Source organism: Rosa rugosa, chromosome 4, assembly GCF_958449725.1.
Source record: "Rosa rugosa chromosome 4, drRosRugo1.1, whole genome shotgun sequence".
NCBI lineage: Eukaryota > Viridiplantae > Streptophyta > Magnoliopsida > Rosales > Rosaceae > Rosa > Rosa rugosa.
In genome coordinates this window covers 55164736-55178181 of record NC_084823.1, presented here as the reverse complement: position 1 = coordinate 55178181, position 13446 = coordinate 55164736, and the positions used below count along the sequence as shown (strand labels likewise).

Sequence of the window (13446 nt, the reverse complement as noted above, 5' to 3'; positions counted from 1 at the left end):
TTGCAAGATGGGGCTGCATGGCTTCAAAGAATTATATCTATGATGCTGGAATTTATGGTATTCTTCCGAGTTCCAAAGTGATTTTGGGGTCAAATTCCTCTTGATTTAGATATACTCTCTCGCAACCAAATTGGAGGAACATTGTTTCTGAATTTGATACTAGAAGGATTTTGAGATTTTAATCTTGTCAGATACCTGTGTTTCAAGCGATAATTAAAGAACTTACAAATAAGGTTTTAGAAGAAACTCAAAGAGGGCGGTGAATTAGGGATTTCTGTTTTTTTAAATATTTATAAGAAAATAATTGTATTTCTTAATTATTTTTAGGAATCCATGTCACTAAGATTTGTAAAAAAGAGTGTTGATGTGGCATCCGCCACATCATTTTGTATTCATATTTGGTAAAAAAATTTGTGATATGTAGCACTACTCGCTTAACTACCTTAACTATCTCTAACATAACTAAGATTAATGCACAAAACAAAAATTTTAATTTTATGGTCATATATGTAAGATTTATTTATGACATACATAAATGCACTGAATAACTTTTCAAATATTTTTTTTTAATCTATAATAGTGATTTAACCTTGTCAATACTTTAAGAAATGGTTAATGAAGCTTACAAAATGTTAATTTCACGCGTTTTCCAACTTTATATAGAAATGTCAAAAACACAATATTAGTTTGTAGGTGTAGATTGTCATTCGTGTATATAGATGATTGTGGCTATGACACAGACTTGAACCAAATTTGTTTAAGTGAATGTATAAAATATCACAATACTATAGAATTTTTCTCTGTGTGTGTGTATATATATATATTAGTGTATAACAATTAAATTTTAATTGTCAAAGAGAATAATTAAAATTTATCGGCTACTCCAGCATGAGTTTAGAACGACGTTATAAGTATACCGATCGATTACAAACTACTTTGTAGACAATGACAGTCACTGTTTCCTAAATGTAAAACTTGCAACAAAATAAAATCCACAAATAAAGAATCACAAAGAGTGTAATGGACACGTACAGTACGTCTGCACTGATCTTCAACTGCAAATTGTGTGGTGTATGATGGTTAAGCAAGTATGGTGTGTGTTTGATAAAATGTGCTTAAATTGTGTAGAGAGATGTTAGTTTTAGTTGATTTAGTAAGGCTGAGATATGGGAAAAGTTGAAAGCACATACAGAGAGAAGAAGCCGAGTTCTTCTGGGGCTAGGAGAAGGCAGGGGCAATTTTAGAATTTTGCCTGACAGGTGGGGCCCACATGATCTGACATGACATGCCTCGTCAGCGAGTTAACGGCTTTAATTGACGGATTGTTGACGGAATGACCTATTAGATGAGATTTTGATAATGTAGGGGTGTTTTTGATGAAATTGAAAGTCGAGGGACTGAATCGATGTTGGACTCAAACCACAGGGTACTAAACAGTATTTAGCCCTTATTTCATCTTCGTTATTAATTTAATTAAAACCCAGATCGACTTCTTCTTCTTCATCATCATCGCTTGAATTTTTGAACCCTCCCCCAACTTTTTGAGCGAGACCCATATCAATTTCGCAGCCAAGTAAGAACACCCGGTTGTGAATTCAATTTCTTTTCAGTGTTTGTGCTTGACCCAGTTAAGAAAGTCGTCGTGTTTATTGGATTTTAGCAACACCCATTTCGTCTGGCATGGATCTTAACTTTTGTGGTGTGGTGAGGAGGTTGGGATTGAATTGTTAGTACTAGATATATATTTGATATGATAAATAAGAGTTAGAGACATGGAGCTGTCAAGAGTGTAGAAGACGATGAGAAAGAATGGAGAAGGACAAAAATTTGAATGGGTATTATGGAAATAGCCAAATTACTCCCTAATTAACTTTTCATGTGGTTGTCGATTTACCCCATAATATTTCAATTTTGGTTATTTACATTCTCACTTTTCTAATTGTTGCCGGTTTACACCCTATCAACTTTTAAATTTTCCATCCAATTTTTCCGTTAACTTAGTTTGTACGTGAGAGACATTTTTGTCTTTCCAATTATCACAGGAAAAAACAAAAATTGAGCAAACCAGCACTTCAAGAATTGGAGATCAAAGCGTGGGTAATATGATTAATGGAAACCTCTGGTTTTCTGTTCTGATCTGATCGAGAGTGCAACAGTGATAGGGTGGAGGTGGTAGCCCGTAGTGAGTCTCCGAGGAGATTTCTGGCAGACTCTGTTAAGATTTGAATGCCCTACTAGGCTACTACGATGTGGATGAGGGAATCAATCTCTTGCCCAGATGTGACTTTGGCCATGTGTCTTCATCTTCTTGAAAACTTAGGTAGCTCAGAGGATCTTCTCCTGATCTTCAACTGTATTCGACAAGGTTGTACCAAATTGAGCTGCATCGCCTCATCCTATGAGGTCACATTTTGTAGATTCTGAAAATCTGAGGTCACGTGATTAGTAGCCCCACATCACGTCCAGCTAGGAACAACAATTTTCATGTCATATCTACTATTCAAACAGGAAAAGAAAGGGGTAATTGGCGCTAGAATAACTTAAAAGCATACAATGAAAAATAAAAATAAAATAAAATAAAATAATATTCACAAGGCACCAAGCCTCGGCAATGCTCGGCTTAGCTCACACTAAGCCTAATCAAAGCCACTAACTTGTAGCCCAAATGAGTTATCCACAATGGAAGGTAGAATTTTGTTTGAGAGTTTTGAATTGGGAATTAACTAAATTAAATGCAAACTAAAGTAAAAGCAAACAACTAATTATCAAGCAAGAAATTAAATTTGGATTTTCAAATTAATGGGAACATGGGAGTGTCGGGTGATTCACACTAACTATCTTGTAAACATCAATGCCAATTTCACAAATGCATAGTTTTTCTTTATATATAGCGGATATAGTGGTTGAAATCTGCCCATTCTTGGTCATATTCAAACAATCAATCAAATCTGACAGAAAGGGACAGAAAAGGAAAGGGTACTGGCCTGGCTACGTACCATCTCGTTACTGCTTTCCCTTTTCGTATCATCATCATCAACGTTATGGGAAAGCAATCTAACAGTCCTGTTGCATCTCCTGGAATAAGGAGAGGTCCATGGACTCCTCAGGAGGACAAGAAGCTCTTTGCTTTCGTTCAACAACATGGCCATGGAAGCTGGCGTTCCTTGCCAGAGAAAGCTGGTAAATACTTAACCTCTCTCTTTGTAGTCTCATCTTATTTCATATGTAGCTACCATTTGTAGATAGGTTTCGTTAACCTCTGTTTTCCTATGTATTATATACAGGTCTCCAAAGATGTGGGAAGAGCTGCAGGCTAAGATGGAGAAACTACCTAAACCCTGATATTAAGAGAGGAAATTTCAGTTTGCAGGAAGACCAGACCATCATTCTACTTCATGCACTTTTGGGCAACAGGTAATTTTTTGCTAAATTGAATCTTAATTAATTAATTCATTACTCGATTCAAAAGAATCGATTGATTGGTCGACTTTGGTTGATGCTTTGGTGAAGTTGTTTAAAACGTTGTGCATGTGTTTCATTACCATGCTAACAGCCGCTAATGGAGATAAGCATGTTTAAATGTAGGTGGTCGGCCATAGCTGCTAACTTACCAAGGAGAACAGACAATGAGATAAAGAACTACTGGAACACACATCTAAAGAAGAGGTTAGCCAAGAGAGGGTTTGATCCTGTAACCCACAAGCCCAAGACCGCGATCCATGCCTCTGCCAATGGCGACGACCCGAAGAACCTCTCAAACCTCAGCCACATGGCTCAGTGGGAAACTGCTCGGCTTCAAGCAGAAGGTAGATTTTCCAGACAGTCAAAACTACTCATCAGTCACGACCAACCTCCTAGATCTGGATCCGTGCCTGTACCACAATGGCTTGACATGAACGAAAGAGCACGGGAAATCCTGCTACTGTTGAAGTCAATATTAGCTGCAGACAGTGGTGGCCAAGGTGGTGGTATTGGTAGTACTTCCACCCACGTTGGGCAGGAGGTTGGTTCATTTGGTAAAGTTGATGTTGAAGGCGTACTTACTAATTGTGATCAGTTTGAGGCTCCAAGAACCAGTACATCAGTTCTGGGTTTTGATCAAGTTTTGGACGAAGTTTTGGGGGAGTCTGGTACTAATAATGAATATGATGATTTATTGGAGGCATCACTACTCCAGCACAATCATAACAGCACTGGATTTGAAGTTGGGGATGCTTGGAGTTTGGAACATTGTGCAACAGTAATGATGAAGGAGCAGGGAACAAATTAAGTACCTTTGAAATAATAACAATGATATGTCGTCTACATGCACCCGCCTAAAACATGGTACCTCCTAAATCCTAATAGAGGACTAAATGTAGTAGATGAAGTACTATGAACCGTTTTTCAATTTACGTGGATTTATTTTCTCGCTTCTGATTAACTTTTATGTCTCTTATTTGAGTTCATCAGCAACATTTATGCGGAGATAATTTAGAAAAATTACTACTTTTCTTTTTTTATTTGAGAAAAAATTAGAGACAAGCCTTAGTTCGTAATGAGGCTACTACATATGCGCTAAATTGTTCTTTATATTCACTACTAGTGTTATACTACGTATTAAAAAATTACTAATTAGATGGTCGATCTATCTATCTGAGCTCGCCGGGTCTTTACCTTTAACTTGTTATTCATCTTAATTTTCACAGCCTAGAAAATATGGATTGGATCGTGATCTTCAATGAAAATTAACAAGGATGTTATTCATCTTCAATGGATTGGATCGTGATCTAATTAACAAGGATAATGTCAATTAGGCTTTGAGTCATAAAGGGTGTCAATTCTCAATTTTTAACATCGATTAGTAATTAAGCTAAGAAGTGTGAATCCGTACAAGGCCTATTTTGTTCCTGTCACTACAAAAAAAAATTGCAACGGCCACGGCGCAATGCCGTCGCAAAAACCTCTTTTGCCATCGCAAAAGAGCATTGGCGACGGCTCTGCTACGGCAATTCTTCCGACGCCGTTGGTGGCATCGCCAATGGTATTTGCCACGGCAATTCGCCGTCGCAAGACTATTAGCGACGGCAAAACGATTGCCGTCGCAAGAATTTTGCGACTGAAAAATGCCGTCGCAAATACCAATGGCGACGCCACCAACCGCTACTGAAGTTTTTTGCCGTCGCCAAAAGTCATTTGCTACGGCAAAAATGCCGTCGCAAAAATAATTTTTATGAATAAAAAAAAAAATTGACATGCAAATATGCATGCCATTTTTTTTTTTTTTTTTTGAATAAAAACTATACAAAAGGAATGAAGCTTATATAAAAAGAAATATTACATTTTAATTTTCCTCATGAATGTTACAAAAGGAATGGAGCTTCTACCAAAATTTACAAGATTAAGCTTTACAAGTTAGTTATTTTCCTCTACTTCAAGATAAACTTTGCAGGGATCTTCCTCGATCTACTTCACATACCAATTACTCTAGTGTTGTTGCAAGCCTCCTATAACAGAAAATCAGAAATCTTCAAGCAATCATTAAAGAAACAAAAAGCTAGAAAATTAATGGGAGATGTACATGACACAAAAAATTCAAATATCACAACTTATAGGATACTAAATTATATATAAACCATTTCCGTTACCTGAGCAGCAAGAGTGTAAAGAAAAGTCCAAGTGGCTCCTCTGACCCCTTTTTTTTCGTCACAGCAGCAGCCAAATTCCCATAAAGAAGTCGTACATCATAGAGCCTACAAGGACAAGCAATTACAAGCATTAGTGAAGTCGGCTCTTCAATCAGTACAAATGAATAATCCATAAAAGTCAAAACAAATAACCAAGAGCACAAGAACTTTGCTTTTACCTTAAGGTTATCAGCATTCCAGATTGCACCTTCCACGTTATCTCATCCTAACAACCCCCATTCCATTTACAATTTCTAACATTGGACATTTAGCATAATCCACAGTAACCCCATTATCCAAGATTATACTAAAGGGCTCTGATAAACACAATTCAAACATAAAGGACCAAATTTCATCAAGAACTGAAGATTTGTTCATTCTATCTATTCGCCAATTGAAGGGTATATTCAAATTGGACAAGTTCTGAAAATGCATGATCTAATAAAAACAAATCTTTAAACTGCTCACGTCAAAATCAAAGTTCAAATTTAGCATATTACACACAATAACCCTCCCCACAGTCCCACCCCCACAATTGTCATTTCCAGAATTTGTTTCCTTACTCAAATCATGAAGCATAATTGAAAATACCAAGCCATTGCCTTCTCAAAACTTTCTTCACAACCAAACAAAAGCAAGTAAATTGCAATAAGAACTGTCACACTAAACCCATATTAGCAAAACCCAGTTACAGAAAAACCTCAAATTTTTGGACAATTTCTAAACCCCATAATCCACAGTAACATTGGACAATTTCTAAACCCCTGTATTCAATCTTGGCTTCTACAGAGAAAGATTCAACACTAGGAACAAAGCTTGATGACAAGAGAACAAATTAGCTCATCTTTTCATCCTGATCAGTATCAATTCATCTAGGAATCTAGGATATAGTTTAGAAAAGCTTGAAGACTAAATGAAACTCTACCAGAAAATCATGAAACATTCCTGTTCCATCAGCATCAGAATTTCGATGATGAATTAGGCATTGATTAACAAAAACATATCTCAAGACTCTGACAGTATCCATCAATTGTTGCCATATCTACTACAAACCAAATTCTACTACATAGGCTGAAAGTACATATTTTCAATTATAAGATGAGATTTTTCCAAGACAAAAGATAGCACCAACACCACTCCCCCTCCCCCCGGGCGACAAGCAAGAAACCAAGACTGTAAAGTACAAATTTCATTCAAAATCATACCAGCTAGCGTATCAGGACCATAACTCTGTACTACGTTAATGCGTCCACCAAAAAGAGGCTCCGGGATGGAGGCCATCACGCGATTGGTAATAGGTTCGGCCTCTGAAATACAAAAGAATGAGTTATGGTGATGAAAAAAATAAAACCAAAAATATCATTTATATTGACAGTATGTCATAAGAAGAGTGAAAAAGAATCCTTGATTAAACATATAAGTAGTGAAGCTGCATCTACAATGACATCTATGAACCCTCAACACCAATTCACTTTACGAATTCTAAGTAAGTTATGCATCACATTGGGAAACCATCTAGGGTAGAGAAGTAGTTAACTTGATTAAAAGACCAAAATTGTTTGAAAAACTTTGACACAAGAAGTCCAAATACAGTATGCAGGCATCAATTGCGTAGATGTTATATATCTCTAGAAGAGACACATAACAATGACATCTTTGAAACCCTTAACAATTATTCACTTTACAAATTCTACATCTTATAAACTTGGCTGGAAAAGTAATTAATTAAAGAGTTCAATTGTTTCAAAAACTTGCACAACATCTCCAGACTCTGACAGTATCCATCAATTGTGGCCATATCTACTCCAAAGAAACAAACCAAATTCTACTACATAGACTGAAAGTACATACTTGCAATTATAAGATGAGATTTTCCCTAGTACATACATTGGAAAATGTAATATTTAGTAGCAGATCTCCTCTCTAAGGCTGATATACACGTAAATCCTTCAAATTTGGGCATTATCATCAATAGGAATCGTCCTGAAACCAAAAGAAACAACCAAAATACAGCAAAATGAACCTCAGAACCTCAACATTGCCTCCAATCTTTTTCCCAAAAATTCACAGAAACAAACTAGCTCACATATTTGATAAAGAAGAAAACAAAGTCTAAGAGAGAGTCAAACTCATAGCGAAAGAAAAGGAACCGCAAACGCAACCGTCCAAACAAGAAAAGGAACCCCAAAAGCAGTAAAACCAGCGGAAAACGCCCAGGCCCAGACCACCATGCTTCACCAAACCCATAAGGACAGCACCACCAACAGCAATCCCCGGCATCAGATCGCCTCCTTGGGCCACTACGCCGCCGCACCACATCCCTGCGCCGCCGCGTCGCCTCAACCCAACGAAGGCCACCCCAGAACCCGATCCACGTCCGAACCCAGATCCGAAAAGGAGCCAGGTCCGCACCAGCCTCACCTCTGGCATGGGATCGAGCATCCAGTAGCCGCACAGATCTCCGATGCAGCAGAGACACCAGATATCGCTTCCGGCAAGCCGCAATCAAGCGCCACCCCTCGTCTGCCATCGGCCACGATTCGGAGAAGACAGATCGAAAACGATCTGCCAGACCCGAGCTTGACCCTCCTAACTCCATCCATGGAACTCGCTTCCGCCAACGACAAACGCTGCCATTCCAGACCCAAATCCTCTCCCGGACCGGAACGCAGCAGCGGGAGCGCCGGCGGCGTTCGGTCGGGAGAGAACTGACGAACTGTACTGTTTTCTCCTCTCTCTGTCGCGCGCGTGGGGCGCGTTCTTCCTCTCTCTCAGTCTGTTCCTCTCTCTCTTAGACTTTGTTTTCTCTTAGGAACCGCAAACGTAAGTTGAAAAGTAAATAAAGGCTACGGCAATGGTAGCGAAACAAGAATGAGGAAAAACTTTGCTACGGCATCTTTAACGCCGTCGCAATTGAAGCATTTTTATGCGACGGCTCTCCTTTGCCGTCGCAAAATAATTTTAATTTTGCGACGCCTTGTTTCCTGTAGCAAATTTATGACCAACGACGACGGCATTTTAGCGCCAACGCTAACTGTGGTGGCCATTGCAATTTTTTTTTGTAGTGTGTCTAAAAATTATTTTCACTAAAATACACACACTGGGCCATGGATAATCGAGTTTTGATAATTGCCCTATTCCAAATATCAAACAGTCATTGAAGTGGCATACACGAGTCAAAAGGACAAGTTGTCTATGAAAATGCATGAAATAATATAAGTAGATTTGGAGAAAGTAAACTGGACTATTGTAAACAAACTTGGATGTTCTTTTTCTCCACAAATAAAGCTACTAGATACTTCACAGCCTAAGGAAAGTTTGAGCCAAAATACAACACATATAAACTGAAATCAAATCGAATAGAAAAAAATACATCTAAATAGAGCAGTCTCTCACCTATCATGCAACAGTCGAGCTGAAGAATTTCACTATGAAAAGAGATTATGGACCAAAACCGTCCATTGTATTCTATTAGCCCATGTTAAATGGGCTGGACTCTTCTCCTAAATACAAGTCTGGCCCAAAAACAGCCAATCTCGGACTCTTCTTTTTAAATCCACCTGATTGACCATTCCTATACAAACTCCACTATCCGACACGTGTCCGCATCCCATTGGAAAAAGCCCATCGATCAGCTCCCCACTTTAAAAGGTCGTCCTCTCTCTCTCTCTCTCACTCGCTCGCCGGCGATTGAGCATCATGGCAATCCCTGCTGCTTCCCCGGCGGCGAAGGCGACGTCGACGAGCTCGTCGTCAATGGCGTCGACGATCAGAGCCTACTCCATGCCTATGATTCTCTTCATCGTCGCCATGTATTTCCAGCTCGATCTCTGTTATTCCCAAATCCTTCCCTCCTTCTCACTACACCGGTAACTCTCTCTCTCTCGTGTTCTCTCTCAATTTCTGTCTCTCTTAATTCGTTGAATTGTGCAGTTCTTGGTCTGAGGAGTCAGAGCTCCATTGAAGAAGTGAAAGAGGCCTACGACAACGTTTCTTCAACGTGGTAACTTTTTCTCTCTTCCTTTCATACGCCATGTCGTCACAATCTGTAGTTTTGATAATCTGCTGTGTATATATCAAAGTTTGAAAACCTTTTCTGTGTTCATGTATGAATCAATCAATGTGATTTTAGTTGTTAAAATAGCTACGATGAATTGTTATTTCAGGAATTCAGAAGCGCAAGCTCCGGATTCTCTTGAATTTATAAAGGTCAGTTGATTCCTGGTGTTGCCTTATGAATTGTAATGATATGAGATGGAATGCCAAATTGATGAAGCATGTATTAGGCAGTTTTGTACTATTAAATCTCTAGGTACATTCCTCTACATATGTGTGTATTTATATTTTATCTACGATTTCAGAATAGTAGTAATAGGATTACTGTTGTGTCACTAATTCTAGTGACAATGTAGTTCGTAGGTAGTATTTGGCTTCTTCTCTAACTATGGTATTGGACATGATTGGCAGATTCGATATGCTTATGAGTTGAAACTATGACATTTTTGGCTTTGAGGAGCAAATAGTGAGTTTTTGCCTCCATTCCCAGCCTTGGTGACATTAAAACTTCACTGACATGTTTAGCTAGGAGTGCTATCCATGTTCTTTTCTCTAAGCATCTGCCAGGTGTTCACTGTTTTATTTCTGATGATAGGATGTAATTGAGAAGCTCAAAAAGCAATATGCTGGAGAAAGCTTTTCATGTATAGACCTTCCTCTACTAGAGTCTGCTGCTTATGGTTAGTCAAGAATTTCATGTTGATACTGTTTTTAGTATTTACTTTTACTTTTTTTTGATTTCCTGTTCGTTAAACAATTCTCACCGTTTCAAGGCTAATGAATAAATACAATTTTCCCTTTGTATTACATTCTGAAGATCATAACCTTCCGGTCATTACCTCTAAGGATTTCCAGACCATGTTTCAGGACAACAAGCCCTGGCTAATTCAGGTAAGGTCACTTTAGTCTGCATGTAATGAGAGTATAACCAGATTATGCTTTTCTCTTTTCATTTCCCACACCTTGCATCAGAGGTTTTACTTGATAGAGCTTTTTTCTCCTGTTTTCTCTTTCCATACCTGAAACAGTAATAAGTATTACATAATAGACTGACATATTTTGAAAGAAAATTAAGGTCCACGTATGACCAGAATGTGCATACCATGTCCTGTCAGTTTCAGTATTGAATTCTTAGATTTTTAAATAAAGCATTATGTCTCTGTTGTCCTATTTTCTAATGAATTTAACTGCTTATTTAACCAAATTATATAGATATATATATATAATATAATATATATATATATATATAATATAATTTAACTTCTTGTAATTTGAGTCAGTTGTGGTCATTTGGGAGCAAAAGCTGTGATCAATTTTCTCATGCCTGGAAAAGAATTGGTATGCTCCATTTTGAAGCACCAGATTTAAGATTACCTATCTTTATCTGAAATGGTCTCTCAAAAACACCTACTCTCTCTCTCTATGTATATATAAACACACACACATCGATAGATGTACATTGATTGTCTCTTCTTTCCTGATACCTCAATCTCAGCTGGTTTCTTGGATGGTGTGGCAAATGCTGCTCAGGTAGATCTTGAAGTGATTCAGCTGGCAACGTATCTTGCTGACTGAAAACCAACTGGACAACCTTTCTTCAGGAATGGTATGTGGCTTGCTACTCCAATGATCAATTTTGCATGCTCTTATTGAACAAAGCTTTGTGTTTTCATTTTTAAGTGCAGCTCCTGGACTTTTTGAATGTGAACTGAAAACATTCAAAAGTTCAGCTCCTTATGTATGCATCATGTATCTGTTGTATCGTGTGCGGGTATCTGACAGGTTTTAAGAATACATCTTGGCTTCTGATCATATACTTTTACGTTTGAGTGTAAACATAATGTGCATCTTAAAGTTCATAGCATGTTAACAGGTGCCAGCATTAAGGGCTGCAATACTAGTCTGCATTGTAAACTTGATTATAGAATTTTCTTGGGTGGAGAAACTCTTCCTATTGAAATCTTTAGAAGGGGACATTGTAACGTCCCGTATCTCAATTTACTCGTTTACTAATCATTTGGACGGTAAACGACAACTACTTTCACTTTTTACTTTGTTTCGATACTTTTAGTGGCCGTAAAAGTTAATTTTTTTGTTCGGGTCAAAATTTGAGAAAATTTTCTTCATGAAAGTGGTAGAGGACGTTAAAACGAGCGCGTGCATATGTGGTACGTAAAATTCGGAGTTTGTATGTGAAAGTTATGGCCAAAATACTAAAGTTACTGTTCATGATAAGTTTTTATAAATAGCGGAGTTACTATGGTAAGTTTCCATTTTCGGAAACTTACCGAGCTCTCTCTCTTCTCTCTCCCCGATTCTGTCATCCTCTCCGACCTCTTCACCTTCTTCCGGCCATAACTCCTTCATCCGGCGACGGATTTTGACGTATAAGATGTCGTTGGAAATCTCTCTTCCCTCTCTTCATTTTTATGGTGGTTTGGTGATTGATGCTAGACTGTGGAGGGTGCAGCAACGAGAAGAAGAGGACGGTCACTGTAGCAGATCGGGATTTCCATCGATTTCCAGCGATTCTGGCCGTCTCCGGCTACAAGACTGGCGTCGAAGGTTCGGTTTTTGTCAAGGATCATTTCGCCCCTATCCATGAGCCATGATTTGCAGTGTGGAGGTCGAATCGACGATTTCAAATTCTAGGGTTCTTGGGTTTTTCTGGAAAAATTTCACCGGCCAAATTGGAGCCCTTCAAGGTAAAATTGGAACTTGTTGTAGTTGTGAAAAATGTTGGGTCTGTTGAGTAGGTGGTGCTGCCAAAATTGGGTTGCCATCGGAGGTGGTGGCCGCCGGCACGTGGGGCCCACGCGCTGCCACTGTTGGTGGCGCGTGGAGGCGTGTAGGACAGTGTTTTAATTCCAGTTTTTAGCCCATTAAATTGTAGAAATGTTGTAGAGCTTGTATGTGAAGTTTGGTGAATTTTGGAAGAGTTTGGAATTGTTTGTGATTTTCCGAAGTTCGGAGTTTTGTGATTGAATTGTGGGAAATTCCGGCCGTCGGATTTCCCTCATTTTCGTTGTGGAATATGTAAATTGAGGAATTGGTGTTGTGGGTGTGATTTGGGTTGAATTTGAGAAGTAATGGAGATAGGGATTTTCGGGTTTCGTTTAGGTTCGTAATTATTTATTCGAATTGTCGTTTATGGAAGTGTACTTGTGTACATGACGATATATCGAGCTACCGCTTGACGAAGAAACTCGTTTGCGTGGTCGCCAACTAGTATTGTGAGTGGACGTTTGATTTTGAATATTGATGCATGCATTTATTTCTCTAAAGTAATGCTTTATTTAATTATCATCTTTTATATTTTGAGCATATGATGATTTGCTACCGATAGTGATTTTGGTTTTCAGATTATAAAATGATTTCGGATTTGATTGGGTTTTGAGATTTATGAAATATTATAAAGTGATTTCGGGAATGAATTGTTTTCGGATTTAAATATTATATTTGTATTCGTTGATTTGAGAATTTTGAAGGGTTTTCGAAAATGGAAGTTTTGTCGAGGAAACGGTTGATTTAATTATTCTTTTAGCGTGTGGGATACGCTGTTGATTTTTGTGACTTACTATGAGAATTTCCGGGTACGGTTGGGAATTGTACCCGTGTTTTCTTTATTCGCGGGACTTATGGGGAAGCCTTACTGATTTTCGATTTTCGTATGATTTTAACCCACCATACCTGGATCGTCATATTTATTGCTAGCTAGTCTATC

At 38.3% G+C, this 13446-nt stretch overlaps 2 protein-coding genes and 1 long non-coding RNA gene across 4 annotated transcripts; 2 read left to right on the top strand and 1 right to left on the bottom strand.

Annotated features, from left to right (window-relative positions):
* The first annotated feature begins 2936 nt into the window (after positions 1-2936).
* LOC133746414 (transcription factor MYB106-like) lies at positions 2937-4462 on the top strand. Its single transcript, XM_062174601.1, has 3 exons — positions 2937-3180; positions 3285-3414; positions 3586-4462. The coding sequence occupies exons 1-3, from the start codon at positions 3042-3044 to the stop codon at positions 4268-4270; spliced, it is 954 nt and encodes a 317-aa protein (XP_062030585.1). The 5' UTR covers positions 2937-3041; the 3' UTR covers positions 4271-4462.
* Positions 4463-5304: 842 nt separating this feature from the next.
* Positions 5305-8467, bottom strand: LOC133706623 (uncharacterized). Of its 2 annotated transcripts, none has more exons than XR_009844636.1 (5): positions 7753-8467; positions 7554-7649; positions 6872-6973; positions 5628-5732; positions 5305-5486 (listed from the first exon to the last, which is right to left on the bottom strand). It is a non-coding gene; the product is annotated as an uncharacterized LOC133706623 (long non-coding RNA). The 2 variants fall into 2 exon arrangements; XR_009844637.1 differs by having other exon boundaries at positions 7796-8467.
* A 629-nt stretch (positions 8468-9096) lies between these two features.
* Positions 9097-11667, top strand: LOC133745059 (uncharacterized). Its single transcript, XM_062173054.1, has 7 exons — positions 9097-9129; positions 9290-9669; positions 9833-9875; positions 10318-10402; positions 10540-10613; positions 11003-11060; positions 11218-11667. Exons 1-7 carry the CDS (start codon positions 9097-9099, stop codon positions 11295-11297), a joined length of 753 nt encoding a protein of 250 aa, XP_062029038.1. The 3' UTR covers positions 11298-11667.
* The last annotated feature ends 1779 nt before the right edge of the window (positions 11668-13446 follow it).

Excerpts from the sequence above, each read along its gene's own strand:
- LOC133746414 (XM_062174601.1), top strand. The coding sequence starts at position 3,042 with ATGGGAAAGCAATCTAACAGTCCTGTTGCATCTCCTGGAATAAGGAGA. Across the intron at positions 3,181-3,284 it reads TTCCTTGCCAGAGAAAGCTG|GTCTCCAAAGATGTGGGAAG; the intron begins GTAAATACTTAA and ends TATTATATACAG. Across the intron at positions 3,415-3,585 it reads CATGCACTTTTGGGCAACAG|GTGGTCGGCCATAGCTGCTA; the intron begins GTAATTTTTTGC and ends GTTTAAATGTAG.
- LOC133745059 (XM_062173054.1), top strand. The coding sequence starts at position 9,097 with ATGAAAAGAGATTATGGACCAAAACCGTCCATT. Across the intron at positions 9,876-10,317 it reads ATTCTCTTGAATTTATAAAG|GATGTAATTGAGAAGCTCAA; the intron begins GTCAGTTGATTC and ends TTCTGATGATAG. Across the intron at positions 10,403-10,539 it reads ACTAGAGTCTGCTGCTTATG|ATCATAACCTTCCGGTCATT; the intron begins GTTAGTCAAGAA and ends TACATTCTGAAG.